The 17,587-nt window shown below is 46.2% G+C and overlaps 5 protein-coding genes across 5 annotated transcripts; 2 read left to right on the top strand and 3 right to left on the bottom strand.

Annotated features, from left to right (window-relative positions):
* Nucleotides 1–497: 497 nt before the first annotated feature.
* C8R40DRAFT_837102 (uncharacterized protein) lies at nucleotides 498–1,740 on the top strand. Its single transcript, XM_046236390.1, has 4 exons — nucleotides 498–699; nucleotides 749–910; nucleotides 961–1,332; nucleotides 1,383–1,740. The coding sequence occupies exons 1-4, from the start codon at nucleotides 616–618 to the stop codon at nucleotides 1,632–1,634; spliced, it is 870 nt and encodes a 289-aa protein (XP_046089479.1). The 5' UTR covers nucleotides 498–615; the 3' UTR covers nucleotides 1,635–1,740.
* A 1,029-nt stretch (nucleotides 1,741–2,769) lies between these two features.
* On the bottom strand, nucleotides 2,770–4,448 carry C8R40DRAFT_1167825 (uncharacterized protein; the record flags this gene model as incomplete). The annotated part of the gene is made up of 3 exons (XM_046231092.1): nucleotides 2,770–3,082; nucleotides 3,151–3,766; nucleotides 3,830–4,448. 3 exons carry the CDS (start codon nucleotides 4,446–4,448, stop codon nucleotides 2,770–2,772), a joined length of 1,548 nt encoding a protein of 515 aa, XP_046089478.1.
* On the bottom strand, nucleotides 4,424–8,223 carry C8R40DRAFT_836996 (uncharacterized protein). The gene is made up of 18 exons (XM_046236389.1): nucleotides 8,176–8,223; nucleotides 7,364–8,113; nucleotides 7,216–7,315; nucleotides 6,890–7,160; nucleotides 6,665–6,836; nucleotides 6,204–6,609; nucleotides 6,115–6,150; nucleotides 5,805–6,067; nucleotides 5,651–5,755; nucleotides 5,453–5,596; nucleotides 5,243–5,395; nucleotides 5,091–5,188; nucleotides 4,961–5,040; nucleotides 4,856–4,911; nucleotides 4,780–4,797; nucleotides 4,659–4,724; nucleotides 4,577–4,605; nucleotides 4,424–4,525 (listed from the first exon to the last, which is right to left on the bottom strand). The coding sequence occupies exons 2-18, from the start codon at nucleotides 7,953–7,955 to the stop codon at nucleotides 4,511–4,513; spliced, it is 2,604 nt and encodes an 867-aa protein (XP_046089477.1). The 5' UTR covers nucleotides 7,956–8,113; nucleotides 8,176–8,223; the 3' UTR covers nucleotides 4,424–4,510.
* Nucleotides 8,150–16,380, bottom strand: C8R40DRAFT_1092255 (uncharacterized protein; the record flags this gene model as incomplete). The annotated part of the gene is made up of 9 exons (XM_046227541.1): nucleotides 13,280–16,380; nucleotides 12,404–13,226; nucleotides 12,155–12,350; nucleotides 11,984–12,108; nucleotides 11,870–11,959; nucleotides 11,145–11,776; nucleotides 10,472–11,088; nucleotides 8,342–8,512; nucleotides 8,150–8,289 (listed from the first exon to the last, which is right to left on the bottom strand). Exons 1-9 carry the CDS (start codon nucleotides 15,967–15,969, stop codon nucleotides 8,150–8,152), a joined length of 5,484 nt encoding a protein of 1,827 aa, XP_046089476.1. The 5' UTR covers nucleotides 15,970–16,380.
* Nucleotides 16,294–17,194, top strand: C8R40DRAFT_1092248 (uncharacterized protein). The gene is made up of 3 exons (XM_046227540.1): nucleotides 16,294–16,390; nucleotides 16,440–16,459; nucleotides 16,510–17,194. Exon 3 carries the CDS (start codon nucleotides 16,562–16,564, stop codon nucleotides 16,886–16,888), a length of 327 nt encoding a protein of 108 aa, XP_046089475.1. The 5' UTR covers nucleotides 16,294–16,390; nucleotides 16,440–16,459; nucleotides 16,510–16,561; the 3' UTR covers nucleotides 16,889–17,194.
* Nucleotides 17,195–17,587: the final 393 nt, after the last annotated feature.

Genomic DNA, 17,587 nt, shown 5'->3' with positions numbered 1-17,587 from the left:
ACAGCCCGTCCCTCTTGATTTCATTCCTGTATTCTTTGACGATGAACGCACCCAAGCTATTTTCAAAATTGTTGCAGAGGTACACCGTGGAGAATTAGTCTGTCCTGGCCTTCAGGTAAAGGGTACAAATGAACAAGAACTGGCAACAGAATTTATTGCTCAAATGAAAATCTCCGTACAAAGTGGAGATTGGAGTCGAATTTTATCTCCAAACCGCCACTTTGTTTGGTAAGATTGTATCCTTTAGCCAAAACACTGCTGATTTGAATTACTGCATTGCTAGCGTCGATGAACACGATGATTATATCTCTTCAGGGCCTGGTCTTGAACAATCAGCCATTACCGAGGTCTTCCGTCGATTTTTGAGGAACGTGAGCATGAGTTTTGTACTCCACTTTATGGGGAATACACGACGCTCCAATCTGCCGACCTGCAAATATCATCCAATAAGCATGATGAACTGGTTCTGTTTGGGGCTGCAACTGGATTAGCTCTCATTATGGACACTACCCGGGACACTTGAATCCTCTTCTCCTCATTTATCTCCTCAATGATTGTAACATATCCTGCCTTCATCATGAGTTGGTCTCCTCCTATTTGCCTTCAATCAGTGAGATGCTAGAGCGCTGGTTGAATATTGGGCCGATGGATAGCATTGCGGAATTCAGTTCACACTTTGCCTCATATCACAATATACAGGTGCGACGCTCAGAATCTTCTATTTGTACTCAACTAATGTCTACCATAGCTTGCAGTCTTGCATGGACGTTCAGAAGCTGGTCACCACAAGCTTGCATGGGAAATGCTTCATAATGTTGTCATTGGTCCCATAGACATTGATAACGCCTATTTTGCTGCTTTTCTTAAGGGGTTCTTACTTCCTTGTGCTACAGGGATCGATCTTGTTGATGTAAGTCTAAGAAGTACGCCTAGTATCAAGAGTTTAATATTATTTTGCAGATTGTGCGCAGCTTCTTTGGGGGACCTGAAGAATTTATTCGAACTGCGGAAATGTCTACAATTCGCGATTTTGCTTCTCTAAACATCAGCATCTCTTGTGATCTCAAGCAGCCATCATTGGATGAACTGGCCCAAGCGCTCAGCGCTGCTGGTCCTCAATTTACTGGGAAGACTTTTCAAGACATTATAGAAGATTTTCTTGCCGGTACTGGAGCACCGTGTCCGGAGCTTTTGGCCAGTATGATGGATAGATTCAGTCCCGAGGTCAAAACCTGCTTATCGGGACTACGGTCTCCAACATTCCGCATGCGCTTAATGTGCTGGGCTGTGACAGGTGCTACCAGGGTATTGCTCGAAGGGGAGCCAATGCAAGTGAGTATCTAATCTTGAAATCAAGTCGACTGATATTTATGCCATTTAAGATCGTTCTAGTTGAAGATGACGATGTACTATATCTCCCTAGCGATATTGATGACTCCGATTTATATCTTTTAATGGGATCCTGCTCATTCCGGACCTGTTCCAGGTCGATGAGACTACCAGCCTCATATTTAATCAAGCTGCTCAAAAGTACTTACGATCCAAACGTAGAACTTGGGAACCCTCGGGTTGCAATTCATCATTGGCTTCTTGTGCAGATGTTGGATAATGCTGGTACTTACAATATGGTTTGAAGCTTATGCATTACTTTATACCATTTCATCTACATCTTTGTGTTTAAAGTGGAACAAACGGTTGATTTTGATTTTGTGACCCTCTCCACAATCTCTGTCGGCGTTTTTGCCATTTTTTGTCAATTCAAACTTTATATAAGCTATCTGAGCCTACCACCTTTTTATCGTTGGATTATTTCCATATACACGTGTCTTTTGTGGTATTTAATCTTCTACCCAAACCAAATTCCAAATATCGTTCTCCCCTCACCGAAGAAATGAAACACCCGACCAACTTTGATTCTACCTTGCTTTTTGTTCGCCAGCTTTCATCTACCCTCTATATGCCTCGGGTTGACTCCCAATATGACTGCCAAAGCCACATCTTACATTACGACGTAGAACTGCCTGGCGTGCAACGTCAGCACCTCAAGGTCATCACCGCCTATTCATCCATATTTAAGGAACGGAACCTTGTGGTTTGGGGAATGTCGTTGGCTCCTAATTGGCGCGTTCCAAGAAAGTTTGGCTTGTGCATTCATGAGAATTCTCTGGCTCCGCCAAGACTTAGCCCACCGGTGGACTTGCAACGCAGTTCCAGAGAATTTCATGGGTATATTGCTGCTCCTTATGATACGATGTCAGCACCGTTGCAAGCAACAATGGAAAGGGCTCATGGTGAATTTTATCGCGTTCTACGAATTCCAGCTAAAACGCAGGTAAGTCTATGGCAATAAGTTTATTCTGGCTGCTCAAACACTTTCCTAGTTGTGCGACATTATCGCCGTCTTGTCAAATGGTATACTCTCGTTCACCATTAGATGCGACAAGCCATTGATGCAGGATGAAATTCCGGCAGCGCAGGAAATGGTTGAGGAGACGGTCGAGGTGCATTAAAGCAAAATCTTGTCTCTTCAATTGTTCGCTACCTACCGCTCTACATTTTATCTTTATCGAGGCAATATTGAATGGGCTACCTTTGCTTGCATAATCCGTTTCAATTTCTTTTCACCAATGACAAAAAGATCAAGTTTTAGCAGCAGATTCCGATAGAATGCAGTACATAAGCAAAATACTACAAATATCCTACAACTTACTTCTTTCATATACTCGATCTTTACTGATCTTGCATAGTGCATGTTCCACCATAAATGGATCAAATATAAACAGTCTGTTTGACTTTTTGGAACTTCGCATCTTCATCTAGAAACCTATACAAAGCTTTTAAAACCCTCTTTGACCTGATTTCGCTATAAGTATCTGTTGGGACTAGATCCATTTTTTGCAGTCCATGCAGGGCACCTTTAGCGAGAACGTATATGGCATGCGCAACTTCATCCAAGCTTGGCCAAGGGATGCGATGAGCATAAGTAAGGTCGACCGTAAGCAGATATGCTGAAAGATCTCCAAACGAAGGGAAGAGTTTGTTCTTCTTGTCATTCTTAGCATGGACAATAAATTGCCAGATGCTAGTAAATGAGACATTCGGATCTTGCAGCTTTTCCTCCAGTATCTCACTTCCAATCCAGAAGTTTACATCGTTAGAGGAAGTCCGTCCTCTGGTTGTACCGTATGCACAAGGGTTGCATATAAATTTTCCCCTCGATCTGCATAAAGAGCTTTAAACTGGGACCAGGCTTCAAGGGACTCAAAAAACCCAGTATGTCCAGTTTCTTGTAAAGCTTCTGTATTGAAGAGTACGCCGCGGAAGAGTAATGCGCTGAACGTGCCTTCGCGGGAGTGATGTGCGAATAATCCATTTGGACCTGAGACCTGCTTCCGAGAGGATGCAAGCTCCCGGAATGGACAAGATGAATCTGAATTTTCAAGGATCCTACGCTGCTCTAGCTTGAGTTGGTCCATAGATAGCGGTGGAAACTGCATATAAGCCTCGGCGATTTCGAGGAGCCAATCGCGAAAGAAAATGACGCGATTATTTTCTCGAACAGACGTTAAGGATGCGATTGGAGAAATCCGATATGAGATGTTATCGTTTGAAGTTGTATGTGGAGGAAGAAGAGGAGGAGTGGAAGGTGATTCTGCAAATATTGCCGAAGATGGGGAATTAAGGGAGGTCGGAAGACCCATGATTCGGCGATGAGCAGCTTGGAGCAAATCAATAAGCTGTTGAATCTCCAAAGAACGATGACGGCCTAAAATTGGATGGTCAAGAAACATTTGGCCAAGTTTTCTTCATGGCAGTTTTTGAAGGATACCCTCGTTTTGAGTGAGCGCTACAGAGGTTACGAGGAGTGCTATATGCAGCCAGACCTCGTCAAGCAATAAAATGCTCGCAGTAGCACTAGAGTCCATGAGGCTCTTCAGGAACAACGACTGCACATTGTGTTTGTCATCAGATTCTATTGGCAAGCCAAGCCAGTGAAAGATAATGCGCGAACTAAGAAGGCTATTAGCGCTGCGCTGATCATGTTGCCTTCCATGGAAGTTCCACAAATAAGTTCTTGGGGGTTCAATCGTAGGTAGGAAATCCGATGAGTTAAAGTAAAACATGCCACGATTCCCACTTTCCACTACCTCTCCGACGGTCTTGATAAGACGGTACCACCAGTGTGACGAGGGATGATCAAGTACATGTTCAATGGACTCCGAAACCCAAGTGTAAAGTCGATAGTGTGAAAGCATAATGGTATAGTGTAATATGTGGGCACCTGCATCATATATCTTGGAGTTTTCGAGGAGTAAATTAATTGAGGGCCAAACATCTACTGCCGCTTTCATTGTTCTGGAGTCGAGAGGAGAACGTTCGAGTGCAACATGAAAGCGATTGATCTTCAAAAATAAGTCTTGAATACTTGGGCCCTGCGTTGCATTCATACTCGATAGGCCCTCATTGAAAAGCTGAATTGTGTAAGTTAAGGATTCTTTTGAGAGTTGCATCAGGAATGGAATGGCTATATACCACTTTAGTAGTCATTGAAGAGGAATGGAACAAGATGGCTTGCCAGTGCTTTAGTATGAAAAGGCGAGGGATCTGGGAAATGATAATGAGAACCATTTGTGCTCAAGAGAACAAAATTTGGTTACCGCTTGAACGATTCTCTTCATTTGGCGGTTCGCCGTTGCGATTGTTACGAGGCTGCTCATTGTCATCTATGGAGATGTTAGATTACAGATCCCAGATACATATAGTATGCGTAAGTCCCACCAATTGAACCCATATTTACTATCAAGAAAAAGATGATGAGCAATAACCCCGCATATCAATGTTTGGTTGAGCTTACCATCTACCGTTTGCGTGAATGCATTAAGCCGATAAGCGGTGTACATATCTCCCATACTGAAGATTTAAATCAGAAAAACTTAGCTTATGAATAATTTATACTTACTCAATCTGGCTTTCGTGTATCCATTCTTTTGTTCCAGGTTTCTTGTCAGCCCACTCAACATAGTATTCGTAGTTACAGCACTTGAAGATCGAGCATTAGGAATAATTCAGAAGAACATGTAAGTACTTACAGCCTTAGTGCAAATGCGGTGTGATATAATATTTCGAAGTTCGTATACCTGGTCCTCCTCCTGCTCTTCTTCGGCTACTTGGCATTCCTGAGCTATTGCTGCAACGCCTATCGATTAGACTCCTTCAGTCGAATTTATTTTCTGACTCATACCATTATCGCAGTTTTCCTTGAGCCGTTTACTTCTCCGTTGTCCCTTATCGTTCACATTTAGATCTCGTTTTGTTTTATTCAAGTTTTGTATGGCCACTTCCTGATTGAATTCAATAGCTTGCGGAGCTTTTTGAGCAGCATGTATAATTTCAGCTGGAAAATAGGAGTTAAATGAGTCAATGGCAACGTAGTTGAACCATAAAAACATACAAACTGTTGATTTCGATTTCGATTTTCGGTTCTTTGATCGGGCCTTCAGCTGATATACTACCTTTCGCTTGTGAGCAGCAGCTTGTGCAGCAGCTGCGCGTGCTGTCCGAGACCGTTTTTTAAAAGTTTGAGGCACCGGTATTCCTGTTTGTTATAGATAGAGAAGCAGAGAATTGCACCAAAAGTCAATTTGCTTACGGATGGGAGGAGCTTTGAAGTTACGGAAAGTAGAGGATATCGCTTCAAGCCTCTTGTTACAGTGTTGATACCACCGTTCTCTGGCAGCTTGACGGGGTGAGGAATCTGTGAAGGATGTTAAGATTCTAAGCTCAAGTGATAGTCGTCATCATACCAGCATGGTTAGTTAGCTCAAGACCATCTGGTGCCAAAGACCAAGGACCAGCAGAGAATGTTATACCATCCCGCTGCATAGACCAGCCTTGACGATAATGATCATATTTCAATACATTTCCACCCATGATCTGCCTCTGATGATATAATGTGTGCAGGAAGAAAGCTCGGGCGAGAAAATCTATTTCAGCTTGAGGAGTCATGATAACTTTTCCATCATCTAGGAAGTTTAGCTCTTTGGGCGAAGCATGAAGCAAATCTGGCCTAAGACTTATAAGTGTAATAGATGATTCATTTAAGTTAGAGCATACTCTTCCTCATCCTCTTCAGCCATCAACCCGTCAGTGCTAGAACAGTACAAGTAAGAGTCTGATAACTTATAGCCAGGGAAAAAACATACTCTTCAGTTGATGGTACATGGACAGTTGCATTTGTCATTTCTGGCGTCAACTGGATTGGCACTCCGTTGGGACCCGCAGCAATATTCATTGTTACTCGGCCATCAAGAATAGCACCTTGAGGATAAAGTACAACTACCCATCGGTAGGCGGAAGGAGGAATCGGAACTCCAACAGGCGCTAATGGAGGCGTACCACCATGAAGACGAAGCCCTGAAAATGTTATAGATTTGATTTTATCAAGTTCGACGTATAGCCCAAACTCGACCAGATGAAATCTCCCTCCCTCCCATCCTTCTCCCGTTGGTATATCGGGATAAGCAAACATCGTAGTCCAACCACCTGCAGAGTCGTGTCGGTCAAAGTGTTTGCCACCAAAAAAGGCAAGAGCCTTGATGCAGTTGATAACTGCACAATCAATTGCATGAGGTAGTTAGTTTGAGTATCATACGCAACAACGTACTTAGTCCATCACCATGTACAGGTTGCGAAACATTAAGCTGTAAGCCCTGATAGAGAGCATTGTCATCCGTGCCAATCCGCGGTACATTATTGAGCTCGCAGGCATCTTCTAGAATTTTGTATTCTGTTGGTAGTATACGTCGGAACATATTCACGGCAAGTTTAATGGTTGTCTAATTGGTAACCAACATTGGTATTGCATTGTGAGAATAGATAATCGACAAACCGTCACAAGATTGCGCCGCATTTGGATATGCTCCTCCTCTTCAGTGCTGAGACTTCCCCGTATCTTGCCCCCAACAGAAGGCGTTACCAAGTTCCTGGGCTTTTGGTGACTTATGCCGCAGCTGTAGCAGTGGCCTGAACCGCCCACAGGATTGGCACGTTTACTGCATTTCTCAAATGCAGTACAGCCATTTGTGCAACGTTCGGCTTCAGGACCAAGCGTTTCATCTCGAAGATTCTTGATTAACTTCCCCTCTTCACTCTCTTCATCTCTATAAAGGTTGATAAGCATAGGTAAGATGAACCAGAGGCATGTACTTCACGTACATCTCTCCAACATATACCTCAAACATATCATCCATGCCATCTCCAGACCCCGCAACATCCCGGGTAAAGACTATGTCGCCAACTTCGAGTTTCCCCCACCCTAACAAATGATCAGATAAGACTAGGAGGCAAAGGCCATGGAGCATACCAAGGGCAGGAATACTTGAATTCCGTCCACCAGGAATATTGATTCTAGTTTCTGCATGGTTAAAGTAGAATTTGAGGAATTGGGCGTCGCCCTTAGGCCAAGGTACGATGAGAATCCGTTTGATGACGTTCTGATTTAAATCTTTGGGGATCCGAGGATGGGATTTTACTTCATATATTGCAGGAAGATACGGGTCTCGAGTACTGGGGAAATCGAGTTTTTTACCATCCTTAATGCACCCAGGGGGAATTGAAAAAGGGGGAGGATCGGATAGGATCGAAGGCTGGTACGAAGAAGGAGAGGCTGGGTTCACCCGAGGACCAGCAGATCTGAGTTTAGAAAGCAGGCCATTGCCAATAGTTTTGGCGTAACGCTTTAAGCCTAAGACTTTTCGACGGTTCATGACGGTAAGAAAACAACGATTCCACAAAACTCCCACCGGTACAAGTTCTCGGAAAGATCCGAGGAAATTGTACCCTGCCCGCAACTTTTCAAGGAATTTGCCGAGCGCCCTTACTCCAGAATCCGCATTAGTAAACATTACGCCAAACCTATGCTCCTCCCAAGTACAAAGGGAACGTTGGACTCCCATTAGAATTGTGGACTTTAGTTAGACCTAGGATATACGAATATCAAATCTCTCTCGGTGGTCCCTGATTTCCTCCATATTCACTTCCTCCCCGAGTTACGATTGTTTGAAAGCTTCTTGAAGGCAAGCAATTTTGGAACTTGTACCGTTCGATTGGTTAACTGCTCCAGATGATATTGATGTAAGACATGAAAATACTAGCAGATCCCAATTTCCATCATACCTCGGGCTTCCACCTGAGCCAAGGATGGTTCAACGACAAACGGTATGGTCCTTGGAGGTACTGGACTACCACCGTACTCTCGCTCCAGCAAGAAGTTCAGTTCTACACCAAACACTGAGGTGATCGCCAATGAGCAACGATAGCACCAGAAAGAAACCACTCTTACCTGCTTTAGGATCCCTGGTAGCGGTGACGGGTTGGTTGTGAATATGGTCCGCGATCTGAGGCTTGGGAGAATTCCCGATGTAAGTGAGCCGCCGTTTTGCCACTATTTTTGAGACCCTGGCAAGAGTATCGATCCACTTGGTTATGTCCCGCTTCGACAGCACTTGCTTTGCTGCAAAAGAGGACCGACAGATAAAAACAGGATAGAGATGCCTGCAACTTGGCGGGTTGCCGAAATCTGAGCGGCGGTACCCAATGTGGCTCCCAATGATTGCGATGGACTGCGACCAGCAGTACTAAAGCTGTCATCAACAACCATGGCGTCAGCGGGCAATTTCGAAGGCTGGCCCATCACGACTCTAAGAATGTCTTTGAAGACTTCTGAGATGCCACTAAAGGTGGCTTGTACCTGGATGAAATGATTAGATAACATAACGGTTGAATAACGCCCCTCACGTCAGGGTTCCCCCATAATGTTTTGAGATGCTTCGTTCTTTCCAATCGCAACGTTTTCTGCCGCCTGTCATCATTTGACAGGAGAGATTTCAGAGTCTGAGAACGGATCCCGGTACCTCGGGTCGGTGGCAGTAATACAGTCCAAGAAGCAACATCGTAAGTTTCGGCGTCAAGGCAGACTAAAGGTTCCAATGAGAGAAGGACGGCGCCTTTTTCCTCTATACTCCACTGAGACTGATCAAGTAATTTGGCAATCAAGGTGATTAACTTGCAAGCTGCCTGTATGACACGTCTATTGCTCTGTATACCGTTCAGAACAAGGACGAACTCAAAAGACAGGCCGACCACAGCAATATCTAAAGCCCTCTTGGCCGCAGGAGCCCTAAGGACTATGGTATTGTCTGAACCTTCCTGCCATGGTGATAGAGCTGATTCGAGGCATTTTAGGAAGAACACCGAGATTTTACGTTCTCTGGACTGCGGCTGCACGAGGTCCGTTTCGGCGGGGATGGGCGCCATGAAAGTGGCATTTCTCAAGTCCGAAGATTCGTTGGGGGATGCAGACTCTGGGCAACTACCATCAAACTTGACAGAGGGTAGCTTGGCATCAGCCAAGTTAAAACCTTTTCTTCGAGCTGCATACGGTACAGGCGAACGTCCTGATTTGCGACTTTCAGGCAAAGCGAAAGAAACGTGCAAACGGAATCGAAAGGGGCAACGGGACCTTGAACATCTAGATCCTTCGCAAGAGTTTCGATTTCGGAAAGAACGCGATGAGAGGTAAGGGAAGATCTGACGAGCGATTGTCGGGCAGAGCCAGTGTTAGCGTAAACGAGCAAGATACTCGCGGTGTGGCAAGCGGCACGACATACTTCCTATTACAGAAATTGAAAAGGTCCTCGAGAGAAGGTACCATTCGGTCCCAAACCAACGGACAAACGGGACGCCGACGCCACCGGCGATATTCTGTGAATTAGTACGGCGAATCGCATGTGTCCATACAGAATCCCAAGTGGAAGCACCTCGGGTAGAGACACTCGTCATGTATCTCGTCTGGATGGTAGTTGGAGGAACGGCAGAGGTGGAGAGTGTTTGAGAAGAGAGAAGACTGGCAGCATTATCGCAATCCGCAGATGCTAGAGCAGCAAGGCATACGAAAGCCCAGCTCTGCACAGTCCCGTCATCATTGGTTACATGATCCAGAAGAGTGCGAATGATATCTGATTGCATAGATTCACGTGGAGTATTCCAATGTCGGTCAATGAAGAACAAGAGTATTTGTAAATTGTAGATGCGCATGGGAGGTTGCTGCACAGATTTTAGCAGGGATGTCACAGGGTTCTCGAGTAGACGAGGGCGTTTGCTCGATTGTGTTGATTGCGGTTGGGTTGACGACACGGGGTTGGATTCGAAGTGTTGATAAAGCTACAATACGAGAGCACAGTTAGACGAGTAGGGGGTATGTCCGCATTCAGCGTACCTTCGCCAAGCAATCAGCTTGCAGCTCTAGCATCGCCCATGTGAGTGCTTGGAAGGGATCAAGTTGAGCACTGGCACGAAAAGTCTTTGCTCTAAAGGCCTTTTGGTAATCGTCCTGAGTGGAGACTTCCAATCGAACAGCACACAAAGAAAGCGGGTCAAGATTCCACCGCTTATCCCCGAAGAAGATAATGACCGCCGTCCTCAGTATCGAGCCTAAAGGTGAAAGAACGTTCGTTGTTGATGAAATGGTTAACGCTGGAATCCATGAGGTTCACAACTAATGTTGGCTTTCCGGAAGGAGTAAATTCAAGCTCAGAGGCGGTTCTCCTTAGGACAGGGGAATGAGAATTATCGACACCGAATGCACTGGAAATGAGTCGCATAAAACTGAAAAGCGACGACATGCTTTTCTTATTGCGATGCTGCTTCTGTGCAACCGAAGTCGGTCTTCGTCCTCCCTTCATCGCTTTGTCCAATTGCTCTTCTCGTTTTTCATTACGAAATTGTTCCTGCGTCTTCTCTTTCTGTAGATGTGCTCGCAAGTTCTTGTCCCGCCGATGTTTGTCCATCTGAATAGCGACAAGTCTTTGAAAGGGCCACGAAATCTTTTTTGACGGTGTCCCGGGAGCGTTCGCAGCAGCGCCCTCCCGATATGCCTCATCCTTGATTCCGCGGATATCAGATTGAATGGAGAAAATTTCGCGTTCAATGTTGTTGAGACATTCGAAGCCTCGTCTGTTGATATCATTCCGATGAGCAAGCCTTTGCGAGAGCAGTGACGGTGCGTTGGATATGAAGTTGCAGAGATTACTGAATCATTACCGACAGCTCAGCAGAAGAATTGAAAGACTGAAAACCAGACTGACCGGCGTTTATCAAAGTTAACGAGATTTTGCCCTTCTTCATTATGAGATTCAACAAGATCGGGCATGGCAATAACGTCCAGAATCCGCTCTATCAGCCAGCCCATGTCCACAGTTAAGGGATCTCTAGATGCGACAGATTGAGTTTTGGGTCGTGCAAGCAGCTGAGAAATTGTGTCGTAATTGCAACATTGACTAGCAGAAACATTCTGCCATGCTCGGTGGTGCATTCTGCATTCAGGACTCAGGATGGCGGATGTCACCGCTGCTTCTACGAAAGACCGAACACAGGGCTGCTCATAGACAGAATTGGGTGAAGAACTCTCCGCATTACGCAGCCGAGCGACTTCAATGACTTGCAGTAAAAACTCTATTCGCATTTGACGTGCGCGGAGACCTATACGGGGAGCGACAATTTTCGAAATCAGCCATTTCCGTATGATTGAGTGTGCTCGAATGCAGCTTCGAATACCAGGGGGAAGAAGACGGTACAAGCTTTCAGGTGAAAGTTCGGATATGAGAGAGGATGGCTCTACGTCCTGAATATGGCTGTGAATAGTTTGTATCTCGATATACTCATCCAGTGACGACGCCTCTCGCGGTGGGAACCATCCAGTTCGATCAGTACCTTGCACCTCCAGAGGTCGGATGTGATGTAAAGGTCCTAAAAGAAAAAGATCACCAGTTGATTGGTGGCAAGGCAGGGGAATGGTACTAAGAATGCTTACTTCTTCTGTTACATTGTTGAAGGCCGCAAATGCCATCCCGTCGATATTGTCAACAAACTCCTTGGGGCTCATGCGATCCATATCCGGAGGCTATCTAGTGCTTAAGTTCCGTACGCGAGACTCGGTCGTGGTTACCGCGTTTCGAGAAACAGTTTGGGTTGGAGAAGTCGATGGCCTCATTGTCTGAGATAGCAGAAGTTGTTCAAGGGCTTGCCGTGATTCGGTCATGTTATCCCAAGCTTGGGTTCTCGAAGGTGGCGGCGGAAGAATGAATGATGTGATCACTAGAACTGGCAAAAAAGGCTCGAAGTGCTTGAAGGAGCTGAGAGTCATCCAATACATCTTGAGCTCCGCCACCCTTCGTCAACCAGAGTTTCATGGCGTCGAGAACCTGTGATTTCGATGATATGGCAGCAAGATATTGATCAGGTAACGGAGGTGACCCTGCCGGCTGGCTTTTGATGTAAATTTTGCGCAACAGCTAGAGGGATATGTGAGCATAACGCACTATTTGTTTAAACGCAAAGGACACACCTCGAAAAATATAAGTGGCGTCACAAAACTACGAAAAACATTCCACCACACTCTGGTAAATTCTTTGTGGTCCAGCAACAGTTCTCGTGTCATTCCGACCCGCAATGACATTTCACCATTGTCATCCGCGACAGATACCGAAACATTATGAAGTCCATGAACGAGAACATCAACAAGACGATCCAACGTGCCCGCCTGAACGAGAACCCGTAAGGGAGGTTCCGAAGAATTTTCAGCCAGCGTTAAAGGCTGACGCTGCGACAATGATGGGAGCGAGCTACGACGAGCGACGCTACTCTTTCTCTCTAGATTAGCGGAGGACCCAGGCTTGACTCGGATGGAGGGCGTCCGACCGATAGGTTTATCAGATTTACCATCTAGTAAAGACGAAGGGTCGATGTCAGAACTTGGAGGTCGAGACCTCACGAGAGATGAGGGTCGAGAGCCCGTAGAGGAAGAGTCAGTGATAGGGTTTTGTACCACCAACAGAAGGTCCCCATCATGGACTGGAATTGTCATTCCTCCTTGGTTCAAAATACCGAAAGCACCGTCACTGGCAGGTACCGATGTTCGGCCCTCAGGTCGCAAATGTCCGTCAACAGCGCGGAGATGCTGAAAGTCGTTAGAGTCGCTATCCACGCGCCCGCGAAAGAATTGTGATCGGTCAAGTAAGGTAATGGTAGGTAGAGGCTCTGGAAAAAGGAGTGGAAGGAGTGGTGCAGTTGAAAAAGGCTGACCATTAGACTTAGCCCAATAGAAAGGTTCATATAGCCCTTTCCGTCGAGGTTCAGCTGCAAGCGATAACGAGATGAACTGCTCAACCCTTAGTGACTAGTCAATTCACAATCTAAAGTGCTGTGTGTGCTTATTGCATACCTGTGAAACTTTATTCCTAGGCCACTAGAGGCCCCGCCGTCAGCGACAATGTCCTTCCAATATGAAACGAGCTTTTGGACTTCTTCGTTACTTCCCTCCTCCAAAATTGTTGTCTTTCTTGGACATAAAGAGACTGAGGTTCGAAAGCCCTCGAATAACATGCGCACCCTATCCAGCGTCGCCAACATCAGAACGTCACCAGTCGGTCCCGGTACCGAAGCTTGTGACAAATGCTCCCTAATTATACTCCTCATATTTCCTCCCCAAGGCGTTATTCTAGGTTCCCTAATTCCGTTTACGGGATCGCCATCCTTGACAGGTTGAACCCAAGATTCCACAGTTGCTATTGCCACTGGATTAACACGCTTCCAAGCCTTTTCCAGTCGAGCGACAGGAGCAGCACATATTGCGTGAAGGATAGCTCTCCACGAGCACTCATCCCCGTTCAGTCGACAAAGCTCGCCAATCTTGATCCAGGCTGATATGACTTCCGAACGCGAATGCGTACGGGACGTAGGTCCCCGGTCTTCAGATCTTCGGCTCGGTGAAGATAATTGAGCGCCCCGTAGGGTAGCGTAACCTGTTGAAGTATCTGCCCCAAGGATTTGCACCAATAGCAGTTTTGTAAGCCAATGAGGATGGTCGTCTGAACCGAATAAAGAAGTGGCAGATAATGATGATAATGGTTGTTGCGTCGACCACGGGTGCGATTCCGATCCTTCCGGCCCAAGTACAAAGTTAGCTGTGAGATTTTCCGGTAGTTGTTGTAAAACAGCGAGATGAAAGACAGTCAGACTGCGTGCTATGGTGTTGGGGTCAATCAGGAGAAGTACATCTCTTGATAGGCCTTCACGATCAAGTGCGGAAGCCCAGGGAGTCCTGTTGACAGTGGGGCTTGAAGGTGTGCCAAACGGTGTCGAAAGAGAAAGAGCCCCAGGCGTGGTCGGGTCGAAGTAAGAGTTGCCGGATCCTGGCTGAGGCGTGGCAGTAGCTTCGCGTCCGTTCTCAATTAAGGCATTCACTAATGACATGTTACTGCTCTCTCCCGGTCTCGGCGAGAACATGCCTATATTCGGAGACGCAACGGGGGTGGGGTTGTATAAGGCTTGTGTGGACGTCGACCTTGGTAGAGGCATGGCTGGGGGTGGGACGGTGATAGCTTCAGGAGCAATTTCCGCTTTCCATTCTGGCCAATCAGGGAATTCTAGTGGCCGCCCGTGGTATCGAAGATACTCTGCTGCTAACCACACCACTCTTTGCTTCTCTGCCGATTTTTTCTCCTCTTCCGCGCCGCTGACGAGAAACTCGCAACACCTCATCAGCTCCGTTTCGAACTTCGTCTGATCCACCAAGTGAGGCATGCAGAGAAGGATGGAAGCCGCGAAATCTTTCCATTGCTCCATCGATCCTATCTTAGCCTTCCCAATTCCACTGCTAATTTCCGCGGCGGTGACCTCCCCTTCCACTAGTCCGAAGAAAGTAGTGCCAAAGACGGCCTCATGTGTCAGTGCCTCAAATGTTCCCTTCTCAATTATCCCCTCGGCATCCTTTGACAAATCGGGATGAGTTCGTCGACCCCAGAACGCTCTTTTTTTCCTCTGCGCAATGGAATTTTCCTGTCTCGTCGGCCGCATATCCATTCGGGTATTCGTGGCCGTCGCAGACGCAAAAGGATCATCTTCAAGCTCGCCCTCTACTCCTCCAATGTTACCAATTTCGTCCTCATCCTGCTGATTAACAGGTACTAGCTCTGTAGGAAATAGCTCTTTAATTGCTGCTGCCCTATCAGACGGAGGTTTATAGAAATACAATTTGGACCCCTTGAGCTCCAGTTTGAAGGGCTTCCACGCCTTCGCTGTTCCAAGTTGGTGCGGACTTGCGGTACCGTCGGCAAACTTGTTGATGAAGCCGCTATGGTATACGATTTGGGAGGCCCGTTTGGGTGAGCTGGACTCTGAGGACTCGTTGAAAGGTTCAACGATATTGGGTGGAGCTAGAAGAGTAGTAGATCGATGAACTGGCTGCGAAGTGCTCGAGGAAGAAGATGAGTCGGGAAGAAGAGTTCGACTACTAGAGCTGAAAGGAAAAGCGCCCCGTGTAGGGACAGGTGGTGTTGACGTTCCTTCCATCTCTGAACCTGCGGAACCCTTCCGCTTGGGACTGGGAGGCATGAAACGAGGCGCGGAAAGCTTGGACGCGAGCTTGGGCGTAAATGAATATGAGCGTGTGTGGACGTGGGTGGGCGATGGAGCAGGCTTGTGTGCAGCTTCGTCAATGACAGGTGCTGATATTGAGATGGACACTGTTGGAGTAGCTGAAGATGGTGTATTGATTCTCGGCAGTGATGGAAACGGCTGTACGCCAGTACCATGGCTTAAACTGCGTTCGAAGAAAGGCGGAGCCGAAGGAGGACCGCCTGGAGATAATGGACTAGTATTGCTATTACTCCGATTGCGATATTGGGCAATCTTTTCCTCCATAGCAGGAGAAACATCCGCCGAAAGCTTGCTAAGATCATCTGCTGATTTCGACCATGCTCGTCGAGAGATTGCTCGGAGGTCACCGAGTCCATATGTTGACCGAAGTGGACTGGAAGGACTGGAGGGCTGACTGGAATTGAAACCGATGGATGAAAGGTCTAGAGAATTCGGATTTCGTGAGGTCAGTTCCATTACGGATCTAAAGGCCATTCAGTATCTACAAGAAGCAAAAATGAGATGTGAAAGCTCACCTAGCCCCCAGAGCAGCACTATGTGAGTCCAGAATCGGCCTAGGGTCAGTAGAACATGATATCTTGTGTTTTCTTCCCAAAGAACTGCTCGTTCTGGGTTCTGAAGCGGCAGCAACGGTGCTGATCTTTGGATTGGATGCACTCCTGCCAAACCATCTTGCCGGTTTCGAGAGAAAGTTCGTGAATCAATTCGAAGGTGAAGTGGAATGAGGAAAACCTAACGGGGCTGTAGGTTGGCCGCTGGAGGTCGTAGTAATATCCTGAGGGCTCAATATATTTGCAGTCAAAGTCTCACGCCTTGGAGCCATATTACGGATGTGTTACAACTTTTCTTCGCATCTCTGGCAGAAATCGCGATTCAACGTTAGTTCTAAAGAAAGGTAGGTAAGCAAAGTAAATAATGACCGGTAAGGCTTACAGTATACCAAGGAAAATAAGGCAGATGCTTGGTTAGCTTTCTAAATACAGCAGGCTGCTGTAGTTGCTCATGAGCGTCAAGAGTCAAAACGTGTCCAATGAGCAAAGTTGTTTGACCCCTATGATTTGATTTGATGGGAACGAATTGCTTCCTCACCTCCATCGCATCGCGTCGCAAACCCGATTTTCAGTTTATGATACCAATGCCCAATCTTTCAGCTGCTCAGAACCTCTTCTCCCTTTCGGATCTTTCATTGAGCTGCTTGCACAATGAAGCTCGTGAATCTGCTCTCAAGGCAATCAAGGAGGATTATAAAGGCATACGAAGGACAAATGTTGTCATTGCAGCTCATGTAGAACAAAAAATCCTCCTTCCTTCCCATCTGTCTCCCCACGCAGGCCCCCACGTGCGTGAAATGCATACCCTTGCACACGCCCAGCTTCTAGTTATCAAAGTTTGACCCTGGAGAGTTTGGCACAGGCCTTTGTCGTCAGCATAGACTTCGTTGATAGGTTTGAATCTCTATATAGCTCTTTACTAACATAAATCTGTGTGGGCAGTGAACTGTCACAGTTTATTTCTCCATGCTTCAATAGACAGAGTATATGGCATTGTTGAAACAACCAAAACATCAGAAGTTTGGGGTAAAAAGCCACTCCGGGGCGACATCTTACTCGATGCAGACTAAACATTGAGTAAAGTCCTGTACTAGTCAATTAATATGGCCTGCAATAAATGAAACGATATAGCAGACCCTGCTAACAAGGATGGTACATATATACCTAAATTATATAGATATATGATCATCAGCTCGTACCATGAATGCAGATGAATAAAATAATGAAGTCATAGTGGATATGTACAGTCAGTGAAAATATATGATATGGCGTATAAGTGTTCTAGAAATGGGAAGATATTCCAAATGATAATGTGTAACAACCTAACGATGTTTTGGGATAGTAAAATGGATACAAGAAGCCATATGCCAGTAGAGCCAAAGGTTTTGAATGTAAAGATTAAAAGTGACCGGGTTATAGCTTATTTTGAGAGCTTCATTCTCATTGTTCATTTGCTCTCCAACATGGTAGGGAAAGAGAGGACACTCGCGGAGCATGTGCCTGGCATTTGGTTTTGAAATATGTTGCTTTGGCCCTTCCCG

The sequence above is a fragment of the Lentinula edodes genome (genome assembly GCF_021015755.1).
Source record: "Lentinula edodes strain Le(Bin) 0899 ss11 chromosome Unknown C8R40scaffold_7, whole genome shotgun sequence".
Classification (NCBI taxonomy): Eukaryota; Fungi; Basidiomycota; class Agaricomycetes; order Agaricales; family Omphalotaceae; genus Lentinula; species Lentinula edodes.
This window is presented reverse-complemented; position numbering and strand designations above follow the sequence as displayed.